Consider the following 26,333-nt stretch of genomic DNA (forward strand, 5'->3'; position numbering starts at 1 on the left):
GCCCAAATGCGTGACATGGGATCCGCAGGTCTGTGACCATCTTTCCGTCCACATTCCTCAATGTATACCTGCTTCCGAAAAATAAATCAGTCTTGAATTTCACAACTGGTGACCCTGGAGTGACAGGTAAACATGTGGTTTTGGCCCAACCATTAATGGACTAAATACGGCCGCATTTACCTTCAGAGAGCCTTTAGCAAACTCAAAACGGCGACACAGTCTAGGCCTCTGAAAGCTCCTTCCTCTGAGGAAACCCATGCCATTAACGGACTAATAACGGTGTCCCTGCAAGGGCACGTTTTGGTATTTTGAATGTTTTTGGCCCTCGCCATTCACGACTCACGTCGACCACTCGAATTCTAACCACATTAGTGGAATAAATATGGTGTGTACTCGCGTTTTGGTGTGTGACAGTAAAGATGGCAGAGTATGAATTACAATGTGAATCCGGAAACTCGGAAATCGTCTGTGTGCCCCTTTCGCCCACAAAGCCCAATGCAGTGAAGCTCCCCCTGTTTTCGTGCCAGAACACAGTATCTTAGTTTCTGCGCGCTGATGCTCACTTCCGCGTGGCGCGCATCACAGATGAGAAGACCAAGGAAGACGTTACCATGACGATGCTACCTGAAGAAGTCAACAAAATCTCCCCATGGCTTGACTCACTGCCACACAAGGTCACGTACTTGGCCTTGTGAGACAAGCTGATACAAACATATTCCATGTCCGTCCCCAAAAGAGCACAGTGCGCACTAGACCTATTGACCCAGCCCTTAGGGGAAGCATCACCCAGGGACGCCTGGGACAAACTGCGAGGTCTGGTAACACTACCGGGCGTTGACACAGATGGGCGCAGGAAGGAAATCAGCTTGACAAAAGCAATATTCCTGCAGCGCCTTCCGCAGGAGGCCAGGGGCCAAATTTAAGACGCAGATGCCTTCCCATGGACGAGCTGGTCGACGTCGCACAGAAAATCTATGAGGTCACTAAAGCCTCCAAACATGCCGGTGCCCTTGCGGCCACCACCCTCGCAGACTATAGCCTGACGACTGAGGATGATGACCCAGAAAACATAAACGCTATCTACAGGAGGAAGGCATCGCCGAGGGAGCAGAGGGTGCGGACGTACCTGGCATGATATAACTTCCACAGGAGATTCGGCCCCAGCGCCAAGAACTGCAGATCCCCCTGTTCCTTCACAAAAAACGAGAAGGGCGGCCACAAGTAACAACAGTGGCCATGAAAGATGTCTCCCGACCAGCAGGATTCTTCATCAGGGATGAAATATCAAAGCAGTGCCTGCTGGTTGACATGGGCTATGCAGTTGGTATTCCCGCCGTCGGAGGAGGACTACACCCGGACAGCTGGCTCCACGTCCTCCCTGTTAGCTGTGAACGGAACCGCCATCCACTGCTATGGAACCACAACCCACACAATCTCCATCTTGGGCCGCAGGTACCACTGGCCTTTCGTCATCGCAGAGGTCAAGTTCCCCTCTTGGGCGCCGATTTCCTGGGACACCACAGACTCCTGGTTGTCACCGGAACCTGCCACTCCCGACCACTCTCCACCAGACCAGGGATGCCTGCCGTCTGCTTCACAACCTCCAACAATTACGCCACCCTCCTCTAAGAGTTTCCGGAAGTTTTTAAACCAGTGCTCTGCCAGTTGCCAGGGGCTGGAGCCAAGCACGGCCATTTTCCTTCCACCACATAACTACAACGGGCCACCCAACTAATGCCAAGTTCCGTCGCCTGCCCTCCCAAAAACTACAAGACGCCAAAAGGGCTTTCGTTGAGATGGAACAAATAGGCATCTGTACCAAAGCATCGAGCCCATGGGCATCTACCCTACATATGGTAAAGAAGTCAGATTGCTCCTGGAGGCCCTGTGGAGACTGCCGTCGTCTGAATTTAGTTGCCACACCAGACCACTACCCCCTGCTGAACATGCAAGACCTGACGAGCGCCCTTCACAGGGCCAAGGTCTTCACCAAGATGGACTTGCTGAAATAATACTTTCAGTTCCTGTGCATCCTGACGACGTTCCGAAGACAGCCATCATCATGCCGTTGAGGACTTACACCTTCTCCTACTCCACCTTTGGCCTCAGGAACGCAGGGGCCACATTCCAACGCCTGATGGACACCATCCTTAGGGACCTGCCCTTCTGCGTCTGTTACGTAGATGACATCCTTATCTTCTCCAGGTCCCCAGAGGAACACCTTCACCACGTCCGCGCCATCCTGAAATTCTTGCAGGAGAACGGATTAGTCATCAGGTTTGACAAATGCACGTTCGGGGCGGAAACAATAGATTTTCTCGGACACGAGATCTCCCCAACAGGAGTACGCCACATGGCCTCAAACGTGAAAACAATAGAAAAGTTCCCGATGCCACAAATAATCAAGGCCTGCATCGTGTATCCCCTGACAGTAGTCCTGAAGGGCAAGCCAAAAATGCTGACGTGGGCCGCTCCGCAGCAACAGGCATTCGAAGAGACGAAGACAGCCCTCACAAGTGCCACCACCTTGACGCATCATAACTCCACTGCTGCCCTGAGACTCACCACCGACGCCAGCAACATCGCCTGCGGGGTAGTGCTCGAGCAAATAGTCGACAGCGCCCCCCGACCTCTAGCCTTCTTCAGTCACAAGTTGTCTCCGGCAGAGACCTGCTACAGCACCTTCAACAGAGAGCTGCTCGCAATCTACCAGGCTGTGAGGCATTTCAAATACCTGCTTGACAGTACTCAATTCACTATCCTCATGGACCACAAGCCCCTGGTGCTTGCATTCGTGAAGGCGGGTGATGTGTGGTCGGCAAGGCAGCAGTGACACTTTGCCGCCATCTCCGAGTTTGGTTGCACCATCACCTACGTCCCCAGCAGGAAGAATCTAGTAGCCGATGCCCTGTCACAGGTGGAAATCAATATCCTCCACCTCGGCATAGACTACGAGGACCTGGCAAGGGAGCAAGCAGCAGGCCCAGAAACGGCAGCCTACAGGACGGCACTGACGGCACTCAAGTGGTAGGACGTGCCCTTGAGAGATTCGGGTGCAATGCTTCTCTGCAACACAAGCACCGGCTGCCCCCGCCCCCTGGTCCCCACCTCAAGGAGGAAGATGACTTTCAAAATCATTCACAGCCTCTCCCATCCATCAGGCGCGCCTGATGACAGAAAAGTTCGTGTGGCATGGCATCAGGAAGGACGCCCGCCAGTGGGCGAGGAGCTGTATCCCATGCCAAACCAGCAAGATCACAAGGCACACAGAATCAGGCATTGGTGATTCTCCCCAACCTTGTCGGCGCTTCAGCCACATCCACATAGACGTTGTTGGGCCTCTACCGCAGTCTGGGGGCACCAGGTACCTCCTGACGGTCACAGATCGCTCCACTCGCTGGCCAGAGGCGACACCTGTGGAGGAGGCGTCAACAGCATCCTGCGTAGAAGCCCTCCTCTCCAGTTGGATCAGCCGCTTCGTGGTGCCAGACAACATTACTACGGACAGGGGCTCAGCATTCCTGTCAGAACTCTGGGTCTTCCTGGCATGCCTGATGGGTAAGACTTCACAGCACGACAGCCCACAACCCCGCAGCAAACAGCATGGTAGAGAGGGCACAATGCTCACTGAAGGCAGCTCTGATGGCACATTGCACCGACGAAAACTGGAAGGCGCAGCTCCCCTGGGTCCTGCTGGGTCTCCACACCGCACCGAGTGCAGATGGCGACGTGTCCCCCACAGAAATACTCTATGGAGAAACACTAACTGTTTCAGTGGAATTCTTCCCACCATCAGCCGATGCCACAGACACGCCCCTCCCAAGGTTGAGGGAGCTAGCACAGAAGTTCGCGCCTTGCCATAAGACCTTCATGGACAGAACGATTACCTACAGCCTGGCCGGCCCAGATTCCTGCACTTACGTCTTTGTCAGGATAGACACCCGTCGCCAACCCTTGACCAGGCCTTACAGGGGCCCTTACTGAGTCATTGACAGGACTCCCAAGGCGTATCTCATCGACATCCGCAGCCGGGAGGATTGGGTTTTCATCGACAGGCTGAAACCAGCATTCCTGTTAGACAGCGAAATCTGAGAGGAAGTAGGCAGACGTTCCAGGGTGCCCATTCAAAATGCACCCACAGACATACCCGCTCCTCCCACAAGGAGGGGCCGTGGGCGCCCCAGAAGCTGCGCTGTGGAAGATCCGGTGTGAGGTTCAAGAGAAATGTCAAAAGAGACTGATCCTTTATTATTCTCGACAGGTGTCTATAAAGCAAAAAGCGGCCGGAAAGGTAGCGGGCGACCCGAGGCCCCCGCTGCGTCCATGCAGAATTTGTGTTTTCTGACAAGCATAAAAATACGTACAATATTCGTTATAGGGCATATAAAAGGTAGATACATCGGCGGAAAGGCCGTACAATAATGCATAAGATGAGGTACATAAAGAATCTGAAATGATGGCAGGTAATATACATGACGTGATTAATGTACATATGAAGGGAGAAACACAAGAGAGAGGCGAGTTGACGTCCTTACACCGGCAGTCGACGTTGGCCCCCGCCCACAGTTCTCGAAGAGAAGGGGTCGCCTCCTGCTCCCCCAGCGCCTCCGTGAAAAATTTTCATGTCATCCAATAATTATCTCTGTAATCATTGTGTTGTTGGGAGGCGGGGGGGGGGGGGGAGTACTTGTAAAGGTGTCAAGCGCCTTTTCATTTCTGCACTAATCACGTCATGCATGTCACCTATTATTATTTCATACTTTTATATATCTCTCCATACGTATTATTGTCCGGCCTTTCCGCCGATGTATGTAACCACCTTTGTACGTTGATTGTAACATGAATTATTCTCATTTAAATGTCATCTAACAAACAAACTCTTGCCCAAATGCGTGACATGTGATCCGCAGGTCGGTGACCACCTTTCCGTCCGCATTCCTCGACGTATACCCGCTTCCGAAAAATAAATCGGTCTTCTTTTTCTCCTACGATAAATACTTCTGTTTTCCTCACTGGCCATCTCTGACTTGCCAGTACTCGCTACTATCAAACTGTCTCTCCTACTGACGGGTGCCCTAGGGCTCAAAGGGGTTTGCAACCTCGCCTGTTAACCTTTCATTTCACTCATACCATTTCACTGGCATATCCATAGATCAGAATAAAGAGTTTCATATCCATATCCTAAACTCACCTACTCATTAAAAAATGACTTACGGGCTGCTCTATGAGCAAGAGCCCGTGCTGGCATAAGGCCAGCTTAATAATAAAAAAAAATAAATAAATAAATCGGTCATACCCAGACCTGTCGTCTTGAATTTCACAGCCCCTATAACCTCTCCAGCTCTTATTTTCTGCGTTGGTCATTCTGTTATGCCAGATTCCTCCAGTTCATTTAATTTCCTTTGTTCAGAGGGTTTTAAAAATTTTTTTCTATCATAGATACAAAGTACGTTTTCTTTAGAAGCATTTAGAGATGTGTACAGGGAGGGGAAGGGAGAGGCGACTGAAAGGCAGGTGGCATAGGCTAAGTTGCACAAGAAAGGAAGTTGGGAGGAAGGGAATAAGGATCTAAACACAGAAGAAGAAAATTAAAGTAATATTCAAGATAGCAAAGTGGATGAAGAAGAAACAGTTGTAAAAGAGGCAAAGTACATAAACAATGAAAATGTACACGTCTCTATCCTCGTCCTGAGCTTGAAGGCTCTCTTCTTCTCAGTTACAGATTTATGTTTCCAACAAAAGTTATATAAAAACTACCAGAAAATATGATTTGCACTTAAAGAAATACTAAACAAAATTAATGGTTTAATGACAGTACCCAAAAGAGAGCACCTCATCCTGTTTTGGAAACAATTGAAGGTTTGAAATGTTCCACCATCAAAGGCTACGATGGACACCCTGGGTTGTTTCTAAAGAAAACGAACGTTTCAGCTTAACAGAAAATGGATATTTATATCTTTTATTTGGGACACTTCGGCATCATTCCTGTTAACAGTACGAGCAACACCAGTTCAGAGGCTTTGTTATTATTATTGGGGTTAAAAAAAAAAAGCACCAGGTTTATCATCAGTAATATTGTTACTGAGGCAAAAAAAAAAAATTGGTCAAATACGAAGTTTATATTCAGCTGGACTCCATTTAATATTTCTCAAAATGGAGCTACAATAAATTGCAACAAGCCTAATCACACCATCGACCTGCAATGTATGCTTCCACGTCATACAATATATATTGTGAAAACATAATAAATGGAAATTATACGTAAATTAAATTACATTTATTTACATATTGGGCTGTACTATATGGAATTTAGAAATCCTCTTCCGATGGCTCTATGAGATGGCATTTGACAGTGTCCACAGACTAAAAGAGTGGCCTGAGACGGAAGAGAAGGTTTAAAAATAATAATACTATCCAGTTTACTAAGATTTGCTGAGAATGTCCAAGTCTTGTGTTTTGAAAGCGAGGAGTACAACAAGTGGTTAGATTGCTGAAGGCCCTGTGGGCCAAAACTTGTAATTGTCAACGAAACTCTCTGGTATTTAAAGGCAGTTGTAAAAAAAATCAATCTGCAGAAGACAGGTTCCAACGCCCCAAAGAACAGACAATACGATGATAAAAATTCTCTCTTCGTGAGCTGATGGTCAGACAAGTTAAAATTACATTATTACTAGCCTACTATGAAATTTAGGAATGGTAATAATCAAGTTCAACAATTTTCTCTGGTGTATAATCTCGGACTGTCGAGACAAAATGAGCGAAGCTCTTATTGCATAAGATCTAAAATGGAAAGATTGCCTAAAACATCAGCATTCATAGTCGAATATTGATGAGATAACTTGGTTTCCACCGAGAAATCTCGTTTCTTCATAACTATTTTCAGAAAATTCCTACCCATTAAAGCTTTTTTTAAAACAATTATATAACTTTCTTAACTGAAGGTTTGTTTCTGTTTTTAATGCTCCTAATGTACCAAAATTGCCTTTTAGTTTTCTGTAAAAGAAAACTATTGTGCCGGCACTGTCTGTCCATCCGCACTTTTTCTCTCCACCCTCAGACCTTAAAAACTACTGAGGTTAGATGGCTGCAAATTGGTATTGATCATCCACCCTCCAATCATCAAACATACCAAGTTGCAGCCTCAGTAATTTTTATCTTATTTAAGGTTAAAGTTAGCCATAATCGTGCGTCTGGCAACGATATAGGACAGGCCACCATCGGGCCGTGGTTAAAGTTTCATGGGCCGCGGCTTATACAGCATTATACTTAGACCACCAAAAGATAGATCTATTTTCGGTGGCCATGATTATACGCTGCACAGAAAACTCGATTTCGCCTAAGAAACTTCGGTGCAAAATTTTCTTGTTTTAGTAGTTCTTTTATTCATGATAATTTTTTTTTTATGTTGAATTAAATGACCTTATTCACTGGCACTTTCTGGCAGTACTAAACACGGCGAAACACATTTGATTCCCATGGCGAAACATTGTAGATGAATCACTGTTTTGCCATGTTTGGCACTAGCCCCTCGGGGATCAGATGCACTTAGGGACATTTGATCCCCAAGGGGCTAGTACTAAAGACGGCGAAACACTGTAAATGAATCAATATATTTTAGTCCCTTGTGCCATTTTTTCCTAATTTTTCACTTGTGTCATTTTTACCTGTGTTATTTTTGCCTGTGTCACCGAGCCATTTTTGCCTGTGAAATTTTTACCTGTGCCATTATTACCTGAATTCGGTGGAGATACAATCTAGAACGGTAAAGAAGGCTAAATGTAGAATGGAAACAGGCAAAGAGCACCAGGCCCATCGGAGGGGCAAATTGAAATGTTGAAGGTACCCGTTACTGACGGCGAAGAATGAACACTGGAACCGTTAAGGGCAATCTGGGAGAGGAAGTAATGCAAAAGACCGGGAAGAAAGCAAGGTGGTAAATATATGTTAACAGAAGGGAGATATTATGGGGCTTTTGGAGGCATCAGACCAGCAGAACAATTGGTGAAGGCTTTGGAAAGAATCTTTGATGAAATATTATGAACAACTGTGAAGGTTGATGAAGCAGTACGGTTTCATTAGAGGGAGAGGTAAAGCTGATGCTGTCTTTATAACAAAAAAGTTACAGGAAAATAGACTGGAAAGTTATCGCAAATTCTACTGTTGTTTTGGTGTTTAAGAAGAGGATAAATGTCAGAAAAGCTGTTTATGTTGTAATCTCTTAAATTTAATAGAACATGAGGGTAAAAGTGAGGATATGGTGTCCAACAAGCAGGAAGGGGATAGGTTATTTATACAAGATAGAATTGGTCTAGATTTAAAACAGGTAGAGAATTTTAGGTGCTTAGGATCTATTGTTTATGCTAGGAAGGAGGTTGTGAAGCTCAGGTTGAAAGCAGGATAAAAGTAGCTTGATGGAATTGAGAAAGATGGCAGGTTTAGTGTGTGACAAAGGAATGCCAAACAAACTAAAAAATAAAGATCTACTGTACTGGAATTAGAAACATAGCCCTTAAGGTGGAAAGAGAAACAGCAGCTGGAGTGAACAGAATGCTGAGGTGAATTTTGAGGATGTCGCTCGTGAGAGGCTGAGAATTAAAGAAATCACGAGCAGTGCCTGTGTGATCAAGATTATTGATATCATAAGAGAGCCGAGACTGAGGTTGTCTGGGTATGTGGTAGTGATGATTGAGGAGGAAGGAGTGAAGAAGGTTTGGTGGAACCTGTTGTGGCTACAGGGTCGAGAGGAAGGCAAAGGACTGGATGGAATGATAAAGCAAGAAAGGTCAAGAGGGCTTTGGTAGAGGAAGATGCTTGCGATAGAAATAGCTGGAGAAGACGCATCAAGGCAACCGACCCCTCAGCTTTGGGATGCCAGCAGGGACGAAGAAAGATCTGAGGTATCAGATCTCTGTTAGTGGCATATATTTACGGCTTCTCTATTTAGCTAACAACGACAAAACGTCTTAGGCCTACTTTGTAATATATAACCCCCTGTCTTTTAAGCCTATTTGGTAGCAAAGTTTTAGCATCAAGTCCACTGATTTTAGACTGTAATGTGTAGTTAGACTTCAACGAACTTATTGTTTGGTAGTATTTGTTCACGATCATTCATCAATCATTACATTCGTATGAAGTAAACTTATATTACTATGAAAGTAGAAAGATTACAGAATCGTCTTCACCATTTAATTTGCTTGTAGAAAGCAATACAGTTGCATTCGCTTTAGACTTATAGCTAGGGACATCATTGCAAATAGTTTAAAACTAAAACTGTCTATTGGAGCAAAGATGAATCGGCTATGAAAACTACAATGTATTACTTAAAATTTTTTTGCATAAAATCAAACAGCGATCAGTCATTCCTCATATATAACACACACACCAACATACTTCAAATTCACAACATCTAAACAATTGTAACAACAGTAATAAACGTCACTAGTATCATGAAACAATGCAGTTAATATGAATCATTTATTCCAATGAATGCTTCAGCGAATTTCTACCAGAACAGGCCTCTCTTATACCTGAACTCGGTAAGTGCTTTCCAACAAACAATCCAGCGTCGACCACGAATAATATCTCTAGAGATGAGAAAGAATTTTCTTCCTACGTCCATTTGTTTTCCAGTCGAACTTTTTTTTTTATCCACTACTGCTAAACTGAACAGGTTCTGTAACAAAAGGAAGGCACAGCTCTCTACAATCTAGTCCTGTTGGAAATGATACTATTATTGGCATTTAGGTCCTATATTTCTTTTAAAGTCCTCTAAACCTTTGTTAACACGAAAGTTCAACTAAACAAGTATGCCAGTCATCTGGGCTTAGAAGTCAATAGTTTCATCCTCATCCCTCGTACCCATAGAATTAATATCCAGATGACACCCTCGGTCTCAGCGCCCTGTTGACCCTACACAAAACGCGACTTGATAAAACTGTCCTCTCTGAATTCCAGGAAACGAAGGAATGTTCGAGTGTTACAGTCCAACGCCCTTTCACACGTCTGTTGACAAGACAGACACCTGTTTTGTTATGCCTCAGACGTCGGTTTTAGTGCCATTACGAAGTTCGCAGCTGGAAGAATCACAGACACCTAATACTGTATGAATGCTGTTTTCAGAATGTCAAAAAGTAATTAGTCTTTTCAATCGTCTCCAGTAAAGTAATTTTATTACAGAATCCAGGCGGATATAAAAACAACTAACTTTATGAAAGGTGGTTGAAGAAAGGCGTTTAAAAATCTATAAAATCAAAAGACGTTTGAGGGCAAAAGTACGTCAAAACATATTTTGTTATGGACTTGAATCATGTCATCGGTCGAGTGTGAGATCCACAATTTACAACTCGTGTAAACTGTCCGTGCGAACGATTGGGACAGGACCTTGACGGCAAGTAAGTACAGTAAACTATCGTGAGCCAGAGGAAGAGTGGAGCCAACCAATTTGTCTTGCCGCCCACGTATTATTTCTTCCTGTTAACATTCTTGTTCTTTTCTTGTCATACTTCCTGAATGCTAGAGAGTTTGGAGCTTGTATATTTTTTTTTATCATCGTGAATTTTACTTTTATTAAGTTGCATTTCAAATTTATCTTTTCTTATTTGCTTTTAATGTGAAAACAATTTTGAAACGACATTTGATTACGCTGTAGAAGCTTGGTTTGAATTGGACGCCTTTGAATTTGTAAGACGACTGATACAATGCATGTATGAAGAGGCCTACTTGTTAGTTTATTTGGAGAGAGAGAGAGAGAGAGAGAGAGAGAGAGAGAGAGAGAGAGAGAGAGAGAGAGAGAGAGAGAGAGAGAGAGAGAGCATCTCTGAGGAATAAACTTGTATCCTTAAGCCTCGATCGTGAATGACGCTCTAAAATCCCTCATCCATTCGATTCCAATTCTAATCATCGGTATTAAATCCTCTGATGTGTCCCCAAGTCTCCCAGTAGGTGGCGGTGCACGTTCCAGATCCCCTTCGAGCTTATCTTAATTACACCGAGATAGCGAATCCGCCTGTCTTCACATATATACCCAGAAGAGAGTCTATGCTAATGAGGCATCTCATAGAAGGCACTCGAGGGAGGAGGAGGAGGAGGAGGAGGAGGAGGAAAAGGAGGGCTAGAGGAGAGGGGAAGAGGTCGTGAGAAAATGAAAGAGAGCTTAAAGGATCAAGTCTTACTTTGCGCAAATTTTTCGGTCTTGAAAGTGTCTCTGAAGGCTGGGTGTAACGCAGATGGGGAGCAATAAAAACACGGTCCAGAGACCTTTCCATCCTATCTCCCTTTAACCCAGCTGGATGCGAGTCTATCAGGAACAGAAAAGGGAAAATTTATGATTTCGGGGACAATAAGAGAGAGTCTGGCATCTCTAGAACACAAATTTGGACTCTGGACGATACCTTCCTGCATCGACCAAATAACCATCAAGCAGTTTAATCATGGGGATGAAAGTGCTAAATGCCATGGGAATTTCTTCTTACGAATGAAATACATTTATCAGTTTTATCAGTAACCTTCTGTAGAGCCAAACAATGGCGCTAGCGGATATTAATCTAGAAACATATTCCTTTTGAAGTCGATATTTCAAAGAAAGAACCAGCACGCTAGGAATGAATCAACTGTTTGATGTTACAGTTCCTATTCTATTTTGCAATTTCCATATCAGAAAGTTTTACGAAACAGCCGCGAAATTTGCGTTTTAAACTGACCATATTTCGCGAAGTGCATGATGCGACGCTAGGTATCAAGTTGTCAATCGCGAAGAAAGATCGCTTCAGTGATTTAAGTTTGTGTATGTACATGTAACGAGAGGGAGAGGCCAAGGCGATAAACATTTGTTTGCTTTTATTCTTTTTATTCCTTCTCCGTTCTGCCCTTCATTGTTTTGTCTCTCCCTTCTTTCTTAACATTCAGCACGCAGATGGCCTTATGCCTAGCTTTATCTTAAGTGTTCCAGCTCATGTGGTAATACGAGGGTAGTAATGCAATGCATTACTACCCTATTAATATTCTTCTCGCATTTTAGTACATTTTTATCCATTTATCTATCTATTTTTTTTTAACGAGTGAGATCTCTTCTTTCTGTATTTCCCTATACTTCCTCTTACTTCTTCTTAATGAACATCATATTCTTTGGAAGCTTGAATTTCAGGTCAGTGGCCCCTTTGGTGGACTTGTTTCATATGAATGGGTTTCATCTACTGAATAATAATAATAATAATAATAATAATAATAATAATAATAATAATAATAATAATAATAAAAAGGATGGCTGTATTATGCGAATTTATCTTATACAGTGTCTTCTATTTTCCTTATGATTCGCTTTTCTGGCTCAGCAATGTTAGTCAGCAACTGGCCGATATTCATATTAGAAAAAGGATAGTGCGTGGAATGCGGGAAGTCTTTTATTGAAATATCTACTCAGAAATCCATCGTCGTCTGGATTCAGGTTCTATATCAGGTACCGTCAACATGTTTCGACCAGCTCATTGGTCACCCTCTGGACGTAGTTGAAGAAGATCTGGAGAAGCAAGGTGCTCGGGTCGGTACTTAAAGGGGGATCTTGATCGGTGCTGAATTATGATTGGCTGCCCGTGGCAGGTCATCTTGGGTGGAGCCTTCTCTGCCATGTTGAGTTCCGGGGCTCGACTTGCGTGTGAGCGGCATTGTAGTGCTGGGGATGAATGGGAGAATTTCGATCCTCAGATGCCGAATTTTGATTCAGTCGTTCGCTATGGGGGTCGCTCGGTGCAGGTCTCCTGGAGGCCGTGGGAAGGAGAAAGGTTTCCTGCATAATGTTGAGGGTTGGTGTCTCCTTCCCAATGTGCAATGCTTCCAAGAGGTGCAGGCTGTGGTGGTTGGTAGTTCGGTCAATTATTTCCACGTTTGTGATTATGTCTTTTCTTGCTATTCTCTGGTTATGGGCAGTCCTGGCATGGTTAAAGATGGCTCCCTCTCGGCCGTGGCAGGAAATCCTCATGGAGAAATGCACGGTGGTCATACCAGTGTAAGAACTGAGGTATCCTCGGACTTGGCATGAGTACTGGTATACCACGTTGGTTTTCTTCAAGGGGTCCTGTTGAGGTGGGGGGCTGGATTGTTACGCATTACCAGGCTGCTCGTCTTTTTGCTCTTGTAATAAATAACCAGATGAATATTCTTGTTGCGATCAACGGGGCTGACATTATTCTCGGTGATGTTCTTGAGGACGCGTTCACCTTCTTTATATTCATGGTGAAATTGTCCTTTATAGAAGAGCTCTATGCATTCAGGGGCATTGGGTTGAGGTTCCTGCCGGTACCATTTATCGATGTTCGCCTTGATAGACTCTTCTATATTCCGGTTTGGGTGTCCATTGTCGACGAGGGTCTGGGCTACACGTTCCATTTCTCCATGTGTGCCGTTCCAGGAGGAGCAGTGCAAGAGGGCCCTCCTGATGTAAGCGCTGATGGTGGAGTGCTTATACCTCTCGGGGCACTCGCTCGCCCTGTTCATACACATGCTCAGGTTCGTGCGCTTCGTGCAGACCCTCGTAGAGAAAGAGGCCTCTCTCTGTTCCACAAGGACGTCTAGGAAAGGGAGGCAGCAGTTTTGACTATGTTCGATTGAGAAACTGAGGCAGCTATGGTTGTGGAAAGCACACCTCAGGTTCTCAATCTCCTCTTGAGAATTGGCGCTGACATGACAAAAGGAATCGTCGATGTAGCGCACGTACATCCTTGGCTGGTGTATGTCTTCGAATACCCTTCGCTCCACAGTGCCCGTATAGAAATTGGCGAAGAGGACTCCAAGGGGAGAACCCATCGCCACCCCGTCGATCTGGGTGTACATATGGCCACGATGGTTGGAGAAAGGGGCCTGGTTCTTGCTGTGGGGTCATGCAGCTGAAGGGAAGTACATGAAGGGAGTAGATCCTCTTTTAAACAGGTCTTATTTAAAAGGATGGCTGTATTATGTGAATTTATCTTATACAGTGTCTTTTCTATTTTCCTTATGATTCGCTTTTCGGGCTCAGTGATGTTAGTCAGCAACTGGCCGATATTCATATTGGAAAAAGAATAGTGTGTGGAATGCGGGAAGTCTTTTATTGAAATATCCAATCAGAAATCCTTTGGCATCTGGATTCAGGTTCTATATCAGGTACCTTCGACATGTTTCGACCAACTTGTTGGTCATCCTCTGGACGTGGTTGAAGAAGATCTTCCCTTCGGCTGAGTGACTCCACTGCCCAGCGAGAACCAGGCACGAGAAGCTTCAGGAGGACTCTACTGCAGCAGCAGCTGTCGTGCAAGGAGAGAGAAAGGGCCACACTCGTCGAGGAGAATAAAAACTTGTACTCCGAGTGGCCGGACTTCCGCTGACGCAGCAGCAACCCTGAAGCAGCCCCTTCGAGTGCCTCAGAAGAGGATGAAACAACGAACAATACCCTCTAAGGGCGAGGACACCGTAGTGACATCATAAAGTGCCTACGTCGCTTGGACAAGAAAGATGTGGAGAGAAAGATGAGAACCATCACCAAGAAGCTGATTGCCCTCAACGGGGCCAAGCTACGCCTCCTGCAAGAGAAAGAGGGATATATAAATCTCACAACATATACTCCGACTCCCGAAGGAGACGGAATCCTGAAAATGGGCCTTAATTACCACTACATCACCAGGCCGAGGCCCCTGGACAAGTGCCTTGAGATAGAATATCTCATGGATAATATCCGAAGACAAGAGGACCTTGGCAACTTTTGAACGACGGACGCCCTTCAACCCCTCCTGTTGGCTGAGGCCATTACCGACCAGGGCGACCATAAGAGTAACATTATCGACCGGCGCCTGAGGGAGGCGGCCAAGCAGTTGAGGGAGAAAGAAGACATCACCATTCTTAGGGCCGACAAGACTGCCACTTTTGTCCTCATAAACACCAAGGACTACCATTGGAATCGGAAGTTAGACAATATCCTGGCGGATAGTACCAAATTCCAAAGAATTACTAATAACCCTGTCGACAAGATCAGGCGGGAGGCGAATAGGATCATAGAGACGGTCAATGCCGCCTCTAACGCCTTTCACCTACCACCAATCATGGGAGACTATGACCTAGAGTACATCTACGGGAACGTCAAGACACATAAGCAAGGTAACCTCCTGCGCCCCATCATCAGTCAGATTCCTGCCCCAACGTACCAGTTGGCTAAGAGGCTAAGTGCCATCCTTACCCCTTATGTCCCAAGCAGCCACAGCCTGAAGTCATCAGTAGAGTTCCTGGAGGCCCTATAAGTGGCGCCCCCTTGAGGTTGAATTGCTTCAATGGATGTGGAGTCCCTCTTCACCAACGTCCCCGTCGATGGGACCATCCAGATGATCTTGGACCGTGTGTATAGGGACCCCACCACCCCATCCCTGAACATCCCTGAGCATGCCCTCTGCACCCTCCTGGAAACATGCACCAAAAAGGCCCCTTTCTCCAACCATCGTGGCCATATGTACACCCAGATCGATGGGGTGGCGATGTGTTCTCCCCTTGGAGTCATCTTTGCCAATTTCTATATGGGCACTGTGGAGCAAAGGGTATTCGAAGACATACACCAGCCAAAGATGTATGTGCGCTACATTGGCGATACCTTCGTCAACGCCAATTCGCAAGAGGAGATCGAGAACCTGAGGCGTGCTTTCCACAACCACAGCTGCCTCAGTTTCTCAATCGAACATAGCCAAAACTGCTGCCTCCCCTTCCTTGACGTCCTTGCAGAACAGGGAGAGTCCTCTTTCTCTACGAGGGTCTGCACGAAGCGCACGAACCTGGGCATGTGTATGAATGGGGCGAGCAAGTGCCCCGAGAGGTATAAGCACTCCACCGTCAGCGCTTACGTCAGGAGGGCGCTCTTGCATTGCTCCTCCTTAAACGACACACACGGAGAAATGGAACGTGTAGCCCAGACCCTCGTCGACAATGGACACCCAAACCGGAATATAGAAGTCTTTCAAGGCGAACATCGATAAATGGTACCTGCAGGAACCTCAACCCAGTGCCCCTGAACGCATAGAGCTCTTCTATAAAGGACAATTTCACCATAAATATAAAGAAGATGAATGCATCCTCAAGAACATCATCGAGAATAATGTCAGCCCTGTTGACCGCAACAAGAATATTCATCTGGTTATTTATTACAAGAGCAAAAAGACGAGCAGCCTGGTAATGCGTAACAATCCAGCCCCCTCCCCCACTCAACGTGACCCCTTGAAGAAAGCCAACATGTTATACCAGTACTCATGCCAAGTCCGAGGATGCCTCAGTTCTTACATTGGTATGACCACCATGTGTTTCTCCAAGAGGATTTCCTGCCATGTCCAAGAGGGAGCCATCTTTAACCATGCCAGGACTGCCCATAACCAGAGAATAGCAAGAAAAGACAATCACGAACATGGAAATAATTGACCGAACTACCAACCACCACAGCCTGCGCCTCTTGGAAGCATTGCACATTGGGAAGGAGACACCAACCCTCAACATTATGCAGGAAACCTTTCTCCTCCCCACGGCTTCCAGGAGACCTGCACTGAGCGATCCCCATAGCAAACGAGCAAATCAAAATTCGGCATCTGAGGATCGAAATTCTCTCATTCATCCCCAGCACTACAATGCCGCTCACATGCAAGTCGAGGTCTGAACATCAACATGGCAGAGAAGGCTCCGCCCAAGATGACCTGCCGCGGGCAGCCAATCATAATTCAGCACCGATCAAGATCCCCCTATAAATACCGACCCGAGCACCTTGTTTCCCCAGATCTTCTTCAACCACGTCCAGAGGATGACCAACAAGCTGGTCTAAACATGTTGACGGTACCTGATATAGAACCTGAATCCAGACGACGAAGGATTTCTGATGAATCATAAGGAAAATAGAAAAGACACTGTATAAGATAAATTCACATCCTTTTTAATAAGACCTGTTTAAAAGAGGGTCTACTCTCTTCAAATAATAATAATAATAATAATAATAATAATAATAATAATAATAACATTACTGTTGAAGTTATAGTAAAGCATAGTAAGTTATAGTATATTGTATAGTAAGCATAGGTTTGCATGTTATTAAAACTACCGCAGTTTTTGCCAAGCAATAATCTATATCATCTCCGTACCGCTGATACGGTCGCTAGTGTCATGACATGCCGCTCAGATGTCACGAGTTCGCGTCTCCCCCGGGGGCGATGAAAAATCCCTGGCTCTGCATCATGATCAGTTACTGCTGCAGTGTGTGGTCTGCTGCGGTGGGAGGTTGAAACCAACATTCTTTGGAAGCTTAAAAAATTTAAAGTCAATGGCCCCTTTGATGGGCTTGTTCCATGCAAATAGGTTTCATCTACATAATAATAATAATAATAATAATAATAATAATAATAATAATAATAATAATAATAATAATAATAATAATAATAATAATAATCATCATCATCATCATCATCATCATTTAAAATGAGATTAAACTATTTATGTTCTACCTCGTTTGGATTGTAGTATATTGTTTATAAATATACATATCTATTTTTCATGGCAATCACGTGAATTAGTAATTATTTTGTGTGGCCGCACAGTAATACTAATTTGATAACGATTTAAGTTCTTGTCAACAAAAAACTGAGTGAAAATGGGAGCAATGGCACCGTGATGTTCGTTGCTTTGCCCTACATACGTATTCCCCATTAATTTTCCAACTTGCATTTTTAGAAGCGCCATGTTTTGTGGTCCAAAAAGTACATTTCAAATGAATTTGATTTACTTCCTAAGTTTTGTCTTCCTGTAAAAAGGAAAAGAGCTATTTGTAAAAGGGAGAGACATCATTCCCTCAATGAGACATAAGAATGTGTTTTCCCTTTTTCCAGCGGTAACGGTAAGACTGAAAACTTCACACGGTCAGTAGAGATCAATGTACTCTAAACAAAAACAAGTAAAAAATGCGCCGAAGTTTCTTCCGCTCAATCAAGTTTTCTGCACCGAAAATAGTTCTATTTCCGGTGGTCTCGGTATAATGCTGTATGAGCCGCGGCCCATGAAACTTTAACCACGGCCCGGTGGTGGCTTGTCCTATATCGCTGCCAGACGCACAACTATGACTATCTTTAAAATTAAATAAATTAAAAAAAACTACTGAGGTTAGAGGGCTGTAATTTGGTACGTTTGATGATTGGAGGGTGGATGATCAACATAATTTGCAGCCCTGTAACCACAGCAGTTTTTAAGATCTGAGGGTGCAGAGAAAAAGTGCGGGCGGACAGACAATGCTGCAACAATCATTTCCTTTTATAGAAAGCTAAAAAAGGCCACAATACATATTAGGTGTAAGAAATAAAAAAAAACGGAATAAGCTGCTACACACACTACTACAGAAATCTGCTACACACACTACTACAGAAATCTTTCATGTTATTTTTGCTGTTAAGAGTGAATATTAAATTTCTTAACTTGGCGGTACTATCCGCCACTGTAACGGATAGTACTATGTACTGAATATTGTGCCAATTAGCATTGTTACAATAATAATAATAATAATAATAATAATAATAATAATAATAATAATAATAATAATAATAATAATAATTATTATTATTATTATTATTATTATTATTATTATTATTATTATTATTATTATTATTATTATAAATGGGTGCTGTGGCAGAGTGTTTTAGCTCATTGATGGACTGGTTAAGCAACATTGGGCTGGTCAGTTGTTGGATGGGTGACCGCTCTCCTCGGCATTGATTCCTTGGGAAAAGATCTTTACCACAATTTCCTCAGTCTACTCAGCTGTAAATGAGTACCTATTCCTGGTGGGGTAGGGTCCAGCTATAGATTATATAGCAAAACTCAGCAATGCTGGAAAGAATAAACGACAACGTCGTAAATGGAAACTGACAACAGAAGAGCCTCATCCAGCAGCCAGGTATACAGCCCAGTCGACAGGGAGGACGGTCATGTACTTGGAAGTCGTCATCCAGCAACTGACCACCACAACGACAGTAACCAGCAACCAGAGACTGGAGCTACAGGAGCAAACCAGAAGAAATGGAGAAAATAAGGAAATATGTAGATGCTACATCAGAAACAACCCGATAGAAAGAGGTTACAGAAGAAGACTGGTTAACATCTGGAATGAGAGAAATAACACCCCTCAAACAGAACAGAGGCTGGCAGACCAATTAAGGAACATAAAGAAAAAGAACTGGCACTCCACAACAGAAAGAGAGGAACTGGAAAGAGAAATAACACCCAGCAACGAAGGACAAGAAGACAAACTAAGAGAAAACGATAGGAATGATGAGCTACCAAACAATGACACACGAGGAAACACCGAGGAAACACCAAGAATGCGGAAAAGAACAAAGAAAGAACAAAGATCCCCTCAATGAAAGCCTACAACACAAAGAAACTAATGGAGAAAACAAGTGAAGTTAATGAAATAATGAGACTATTACACACACCCAGGATCACAGAACCAAATAACCTGGCATATGCAGGAGCAAGGCTAGTAGTAGAACTCATGGGGATACAAACATCAACACCACCATCACAACCAACCCAACAGAAACCAAAAAAACAACCAGCCTGGAAAAGGCGCCGGGAAAAACAAACCATGGCAATGAGATCTGACTTGAGTGAACTAAAAGATAGAGAAAAGAGGTTAAGAAGCAAGAAAACACGAGAGGAACTGAATGAGAAATATAAAGTACAGGAGAAAGGACTAAACAACACAACAGAAGATATAAAACAGAGGCTTAAAGCCAAAGCACATAAGATTCAATGGTACATGAACAGGAATAAAGAATACCAATAGAACAAACTCATCGGAACCAACCAGAAAAGACTATACAGCCAACTAAGAGGGGAAGACAACCACCAGGAAATTCCTGAAGCCGAACCAAGTAAGAGATCTGAGAAAACATATGGAGCAATCTGTATCACACAACAACCACGCAACATGGCTCTAGGAAGTTAAGGCAGAAGAAATGGGGGGAATAAAACAACACAATAGAATATGTAAAACAGAGGCTTAAAGCCAAAGCACATAAGAGCCAATGGGTACATGAACAGAAATAAAGAATACCAATAGAACAAACTCATCGGAGCCAACCAGAAAAGACTATACAGCCAACTAAGAGGGGAAGACAACCACCAGGAAATTCCTGAAGCTGAACCAAGTAAGAGACTCTGGGAAAACATATGGAGCAATCTGGTATCACACAACAAACATGCAATATGGCTCCAGGAAGTTAAGGCAGAAGAAATGGGGAGAATAAAACAACACAATAGAATATGTAAAACAGAGGCTTAAAGCCAAAGCACATAAGAGCCAATGGTACATGAACAGGAATAAAGAATACCAATAGAACAAATGCTTTGGAACCAACCAGAAAAGACCATACAGCCAACTAAGAGGGGAAGACAACCACCAGGAAATTCCTGAAGCCGAACCAAGTAAGAGACTGGGAAAACATATGGAGCAATCCGGTATCACACAACAAACATGCAACATGGCTCCAGGAAGTCAAGGCAGAAGAAATGGAGAGAATAAAATACAGATTCACTGAGATCACAGACACAGTCAGACACCAACTAAAGAAAGTGCCCAACTGGAAAGCCCCAGGTCCCGATGATACTGGCTCAAAAACTTCAAGGCCCTACACCCACGAATAGAAGATCAACTCCAGCATTGTATCACAAGCCACCATGCACCCAAATGGATGACCACAGGGAGAACATCCTTAGTACAGAAAGACAAGAACAAGGGACATATAACAAGTAACTACAGGCCTATCACCTGCCTACCAATAATGTTGAAGTTACTAACAGGTATCATCAGTGAAAGGCTATACAAATACCTAGAGGATACAAACACCATCCCTCACAACAGAAAGGCTGCAGAAGGAAGAGTAGGGGCACAAAAGACCAGCTCCTGATAGACAAAATGATAATGAAAAATGCTAAGAGAAGGACCAACCTAAGCATGGCATGGATTGACTACAAGAAAGCCTTCGACGTGACACTGCACACGTGGCTAATAGAATGTCTGAAAATGTATGGGGCAGAGGAAAAGACCATCAGCTTCCTAAAAAATACAATGTGCAACTGGAACACAGTACTTACAAGCTCTGGGATAAGACTAGCAGATGTTACACCAGGAGAGGGATCTTTCAAGGCAACTCACTGTCCCCACTAATCTTCATAGTAGCCATGATTCCCATTACAAAAGTACTGCAGAAGGTGGATGCTGGGTACCAACTCAAGAAAGGAGGCAACAGAATTAACCATCTGATGTTCATGGACAACATCAAGCTGTATGGTAAGAGCATCAAGGAAATAGATGCCCTAATCCAGACTGTGAGGATTGTATCTGGGGACATCAGGATGGATTTTGCGATAGAAAAATGTGCCTTGGTCAACATACAAAAAAGGCAAAGTAACAAGGACTGAAGGGATAAAGCTACCAGACGGGAATAACAACAAACACATAGATGAGACAGGATACAAATACCTGGGAATAATAGAAGGAGAGGATATAAAACACAGAGATGAAGGACACGATCAGGAAAGAATATATGTAAAGACTTAAGGCGTTACTCTAGTCAAAACTCAATGCTGGAAACATGACAAAAGCCATAAACACATGGGAAGTACCAGTAATCAGATACAGCGCAGGAGTAGTGGAGTAGACGAAGGCTGAACTTCGCAGCATAGACCAGAAAACTAGGAAACACATGACAATACACAAAGCACTACACCCAAGAGCAAATACAGACAGACTATACATAACATGAAAGGAAGGAGGGAGAGGGCTACTAAGCATAGAGGACTGTGTCAACATCAAGAGCAGAACACCGACGCAATATCTGAAACCCAGTGAAGCCAAATGGCTAAGGAGTGCATGGGAAGAAGGACTGATAAAAGTAAATGAAGACCCCAGAAATATACAGAGACAGGAGAATGAAAAACAGAACAGAGGAATGGCACAACAAACCAATGCACGGACAGTACATGAGACAGACTAAAGAATGAAACATGGCAATGGCTGCAAAGGGGAGAACTCAAGAAGGAAACAGAAGGAATGCTAACAGCAGCACAAGGTCAGGCCCTAAGAACCAGATATGTTCAAAGAACAATAGGTGGAAATAACATCTCACCCACATGCAGGAAGTGCAATATGAAAGACGAGACCATAAACCACATAGCAAGTGAATATCTGGCGCTTGCACAGAACCAGTGCAAAAAGAGGCATGTTTCAGTAGCAAAAGCCCTCCACTGGAGCCTGAGCAAGAAACACCAGCTAGCTTGCAGTAATAAGTGGTACGAACGCCAACCTGAGGGAGTGATAGAAAACGATCAGGCAAAGATCCTCTGGGACTATGGTATCAGAACAGATAGGGTGATACGTGCCAACAGGCCAGACGTGACGTTGATTGACAAAATTAGGAAGAAAGTATTACTCATTGATGTCGCAGTACCATTGAACACCAGAGTAGATGAGAAAGAAAGAGAAAAAACTGATAATTATCAAGACCTGAAAATCGAAATAGGAAGGATATAGGATATGCCAATGGAAATTGTACCCATAATCATAGGAACACTAGGCACGATCCCAAGATCCCTGAAAAGGAATCGGGAAAAACTAGATGCCGAAGTAGCTCCAGGACTCATGCAGAAAGTGTGCTACCGGAAACAGCGCACAGTGAGAAAAGTGATGGACTCCTAAGGAGGCATGATGCAACCAGGAACCCCACACTATAAAAACCACCCAGCCGAATAAGATGAATGTGATAGACAAAAAAAAATTAATAATAATAATGATAATGATAATCATCATCATCATTATTATTATTATATATTATTATTATTATTATTATTATTATTATTATTATTATTGCAAGTTAGAAAAACAGACTACTACAAGCGAAAAGACCCCAAAATGGAAATACAGAAGTAAAAATCAAACTATAAAAGAGAAATAGAAAAAACAAATTAGATAAATAAAAAAGCCAGCAGTAAAGATAAAACCAATATCCTATAGAATGAGTAGTGTGAGGTGCCCTTCAAAAAGGCTCTAGCACCAAGTTTGAACTTCTGAAGTTCCACCGATTCAACTTCATGATGCCGATGATCATTCCATAAACTGGTAACAGCTGGAACAGATATTCTCGCAAACCGTGTGATATTGGCCAGAGGGGAGGAAGAAAAGTCCGGAAGTACTACTGGGCCACAACCTGAAAAAAAGTCACTTGAAGTGCAGACAAAGGAACGATTAATGTCTTTCCTTTCCTTCAAGAAGCTTCGTTTTAATAAATGGGCCGAAGAACCAGACGCACAATCATGGCTAACTTTAACCTCAAACAAAATAAAAACAACTGCGGCTAGAGAGCTGCAAATTGGCATGTTTGATGATTGGAGGGTGGATGATCAACATACCAATTTGCAGCCCCCCCCCACCCCCCCAGCCTCAACAGTTTTTAAGATCCGAGGGCGGACAGAAACAGCGCGGACGGACAGACGAAGCCATCTCAATAGTTTTCTTTTACAGAAAGCTAAAAAAAAAAAAAAAGCGGTACTCACTCAACAGACTATTTATGGTTCCCCAAACTGGACCGAGCATTGTCACTAAAATTAGGAAAGGATTGGAGGGACTTTCAGGACAACAGCATTTTCTCATCGAATATCCGTCACTGATATGATACTTGCGTGAAACACGATCGAGGCAAGAGGCATGTGGTGGCTTTCAACACGATGCTATTTGTCCTCCTTGCTAATGTCAAACGTCTTCTAACTTCGATCTCTTCGCCTTCAGTGTATACTTTCCTTAAATGTAATTTGATGACTGATTCTCGAATCCCTTTCGATAGGATAACCCGATATCCTCTGTTTGATGTCATTGAGGCCGCGCAGTCAAGGGAATTACATTTTCGTAGTGAACAACTGATGCCTCTGTCTATAATAAAATTGTTGTTCTTCCTGCCGCTTAGGCGTGAATAGCTATCGGTGGCGCACGGCAGTTAAGCAGTGGTATACCCGTGAAATACTGTTAAGGAAAGAGAGAGAGAGAGAGAGAGAGAGAGAGAGAGAGAGAGAGAGAGAGAGAGAGAGAGAGAGAGAGAGAGAGAGAGAGCTGCTTATTCGCAAATGTGGCACGGATTAGTTCATTTCGTACCTATTCAAACCTCTCGTTCGTGATTATAAAAGAAAAAGAAACAAACGACTTACGTGAAGTTACGTGGATCTTTCACTTCATATCATAAACGTTTTTAATATTTTCCATCGTTTCACAAAAAGTTCATTACTTTTTAATTCTCTCTCTCTCTCTCTCTCTCTCTCTCTCTCTCTCTCTCTCTCTCTCTCTCTCTCTTCTAAATTGCTCTTGGATAAAACACAGTACAACACCACAAAGTGAACTGATATATAAAGCAATATATATATATATATATATATATATATATATATATATATATATATATATATATATATATATATATATAGATATATATATATATATGTGTGTGTGTGTGTAAGGCATTCGATTAAAGTATGACTACAATACATTAAACATTTTTTCCTGTTGCTGATATTTCATAATGGACATTCAGTCGGGGAGTAGCGAAAAGAAAATTTTTCAGCTAACAATGCAGAGAAACTGGGATCTTAACTGAATTTGCTGGAACTTTTCAGCAAGGTCTGGCGAAGTCAACTGACCAATCATCTAGATTCCGAAGGCGTTCCTGTTCAGACGAGAGACTTCCATGATGCACAAACTTCAACTGATTGTTTGTTGTCTTTTGCACGCTGGACTACACAGCCCACGAATCATTCATCAGTGACCAGTGAGAAGAACCAACAAAACTGGGACCCATCATCGACTGCTGTGAAGGCAGCAACGTTGACAAAATAGGAGACGTTGATATGGCCGAGAAAAATCATTCGCTTCAACTTGACCCTTACCCCAGCAGTCTCAGTTAGAGCACAAATAAAACATTATTATTCCAACCTCGTGATCACTGACCTAAACTATCACCTTATATAAATAGATGCACAGCAGGCACACCGTCCACCCACCCACCGATACGTACACACGCGAGCGCACGCGTGTAACACGCACACATACACACATATATACTGTATACATACAAATTTATATATATATACATTATATATTATATATATATACATTTATATATTATATATATATATATATATATATATATATATATATATATATATATATATATATATATATATATATATATATATATATATATTCATATTTGTGTGTGTGTGTGTATGGGAAAGTGGGGGTGGGTGTGTACAGCACATTATGTAAAGTTAAGATATCTTAGTTTAACCAGACCACTGAGCTGATGAACAGCTCTCCTAGAGAGGGCTGGCCCGAAGGATTAGACTTATTTTCACGTGGCTAAGAACCAATTGGTTACCTACCAACGGGACCTACAGCTTATTGTGGAATCCGAACCACATTATACCGAGAAATGAATTTCTATCACCAGAAATAAATTCCTCTAATTCTTCATTGGCCGGCTGGAGGGTCGACCTCGGGCCTAGCAGAGTGCTATCCGACAACTCTACCGACTCGTCCAACGAGGAACTATCACAGTATGTAAACCAATGCTTGTGTTGAAAACATTTAGCCTCTATATGTAAACCTATTTTATTCCAAGAGTTCAGCGTGTCTTTTGAATCATGTAAAATTAGATTGTGAGTTATCATGAATGTACAGGATTTTTAACACATTAATTTAAAAGGAAAAAAGTGTTTGCTTGTTCCAATTTATAGTGGTTGACAATACTTTATCTATCAACATTTTGGTCCACTCTGACTTTGCAAAGAATCGTAAAACAATACTGCCGTTTCAGTAATACTCCAGACTGAAGCTTGAGTTAATTGGGGTTTATCTCTTCATGATTGCTGGATTTTGCAAAGACGATCCGGATATATGTGGATGAATCTTAATTAACTACTGAGCAAGCTTAACTACTTCACCAGAATTGAATTTTTTTTACCAAGGTATTTTTTCATTAATCTTCTTTCTTAAATTCTCATGCAGTTTCGGGGAAAAAGAAAATCTAAATCGCCACATATTCATTCTAGGATCTGGTTATTTGATACAATTTAGATAATACTGAATTAAACACAGAACCCGTGGTAAGAGCTGTTCACCCACAGCTTCCGTTAAACAAGTCATTACGTATGTATTAGTGAAAATCTATTCCACGAAATGACTGCAGAAAGTGAATACAAAAATGACAAATTACATAAATTAGTTTTTTTTAAGTACATTATAAGCCAGTTGAAAATAA

At 43.1% G+C, this 26,333-nt stretch overlaps 3 protein-coding genes across 3 annotated transcripts in view; 2 read left to right on the top strand and 1 right to left on the bottom strand.

The window, feature by feature from the left end:
* LOC136852282 (uncharacterized) overlaps nt 1-26,333 on the bottom strand; it is a 416,936-nt gene that overhangs the window by 82,136 nt on the left and 308,467 nt on the right. The gene's annotated exons all lie outside the window — the stretch shown is intronic.
* LOC136852103 (uncharacterized) lies at nt 13,618-15,260 on the top strand. Its single transcript, XM_067126554.1, has 2 exons — nt 13,618-13,836; nt 14,784-15,260. Exons 1-2 carry the CDS (start codon nt 13,618-13,620, stop codon nt 15,258-15,260), a joined length of 696 nt encoding a protein of 231 aa, XP_066982655.1.
* LOC136852105 (uncharacterized) lies at nt 15,291-15,983 on the top strand. The gene has a single exon (XM_067126555.1). It carries the CDS (start codon nt 15,291-15,293, stop codon nt 15,981-15,983), a length of 693 nt encoding a protein of 230 aa, XP_066982656.1.

The sequence above is a fragment of the Macrobrachium rosenbergii genome, chromosome 25 (genome assembly GCF_040412425.1).
Source record: "Macrobrachium rosenbergii isolate ZJJX-2024 chromosome 25, ASM4041242v1, whole genome shotgun sequence".
Classification (NCBI taxonomy): domain Eukaryota; kingdom Metazoa; phylum Arthropoda; class Malacostraca; order Decapoda; family Palaemonidae; genus Macrobrachium; species Macrobrachium rosenbergii.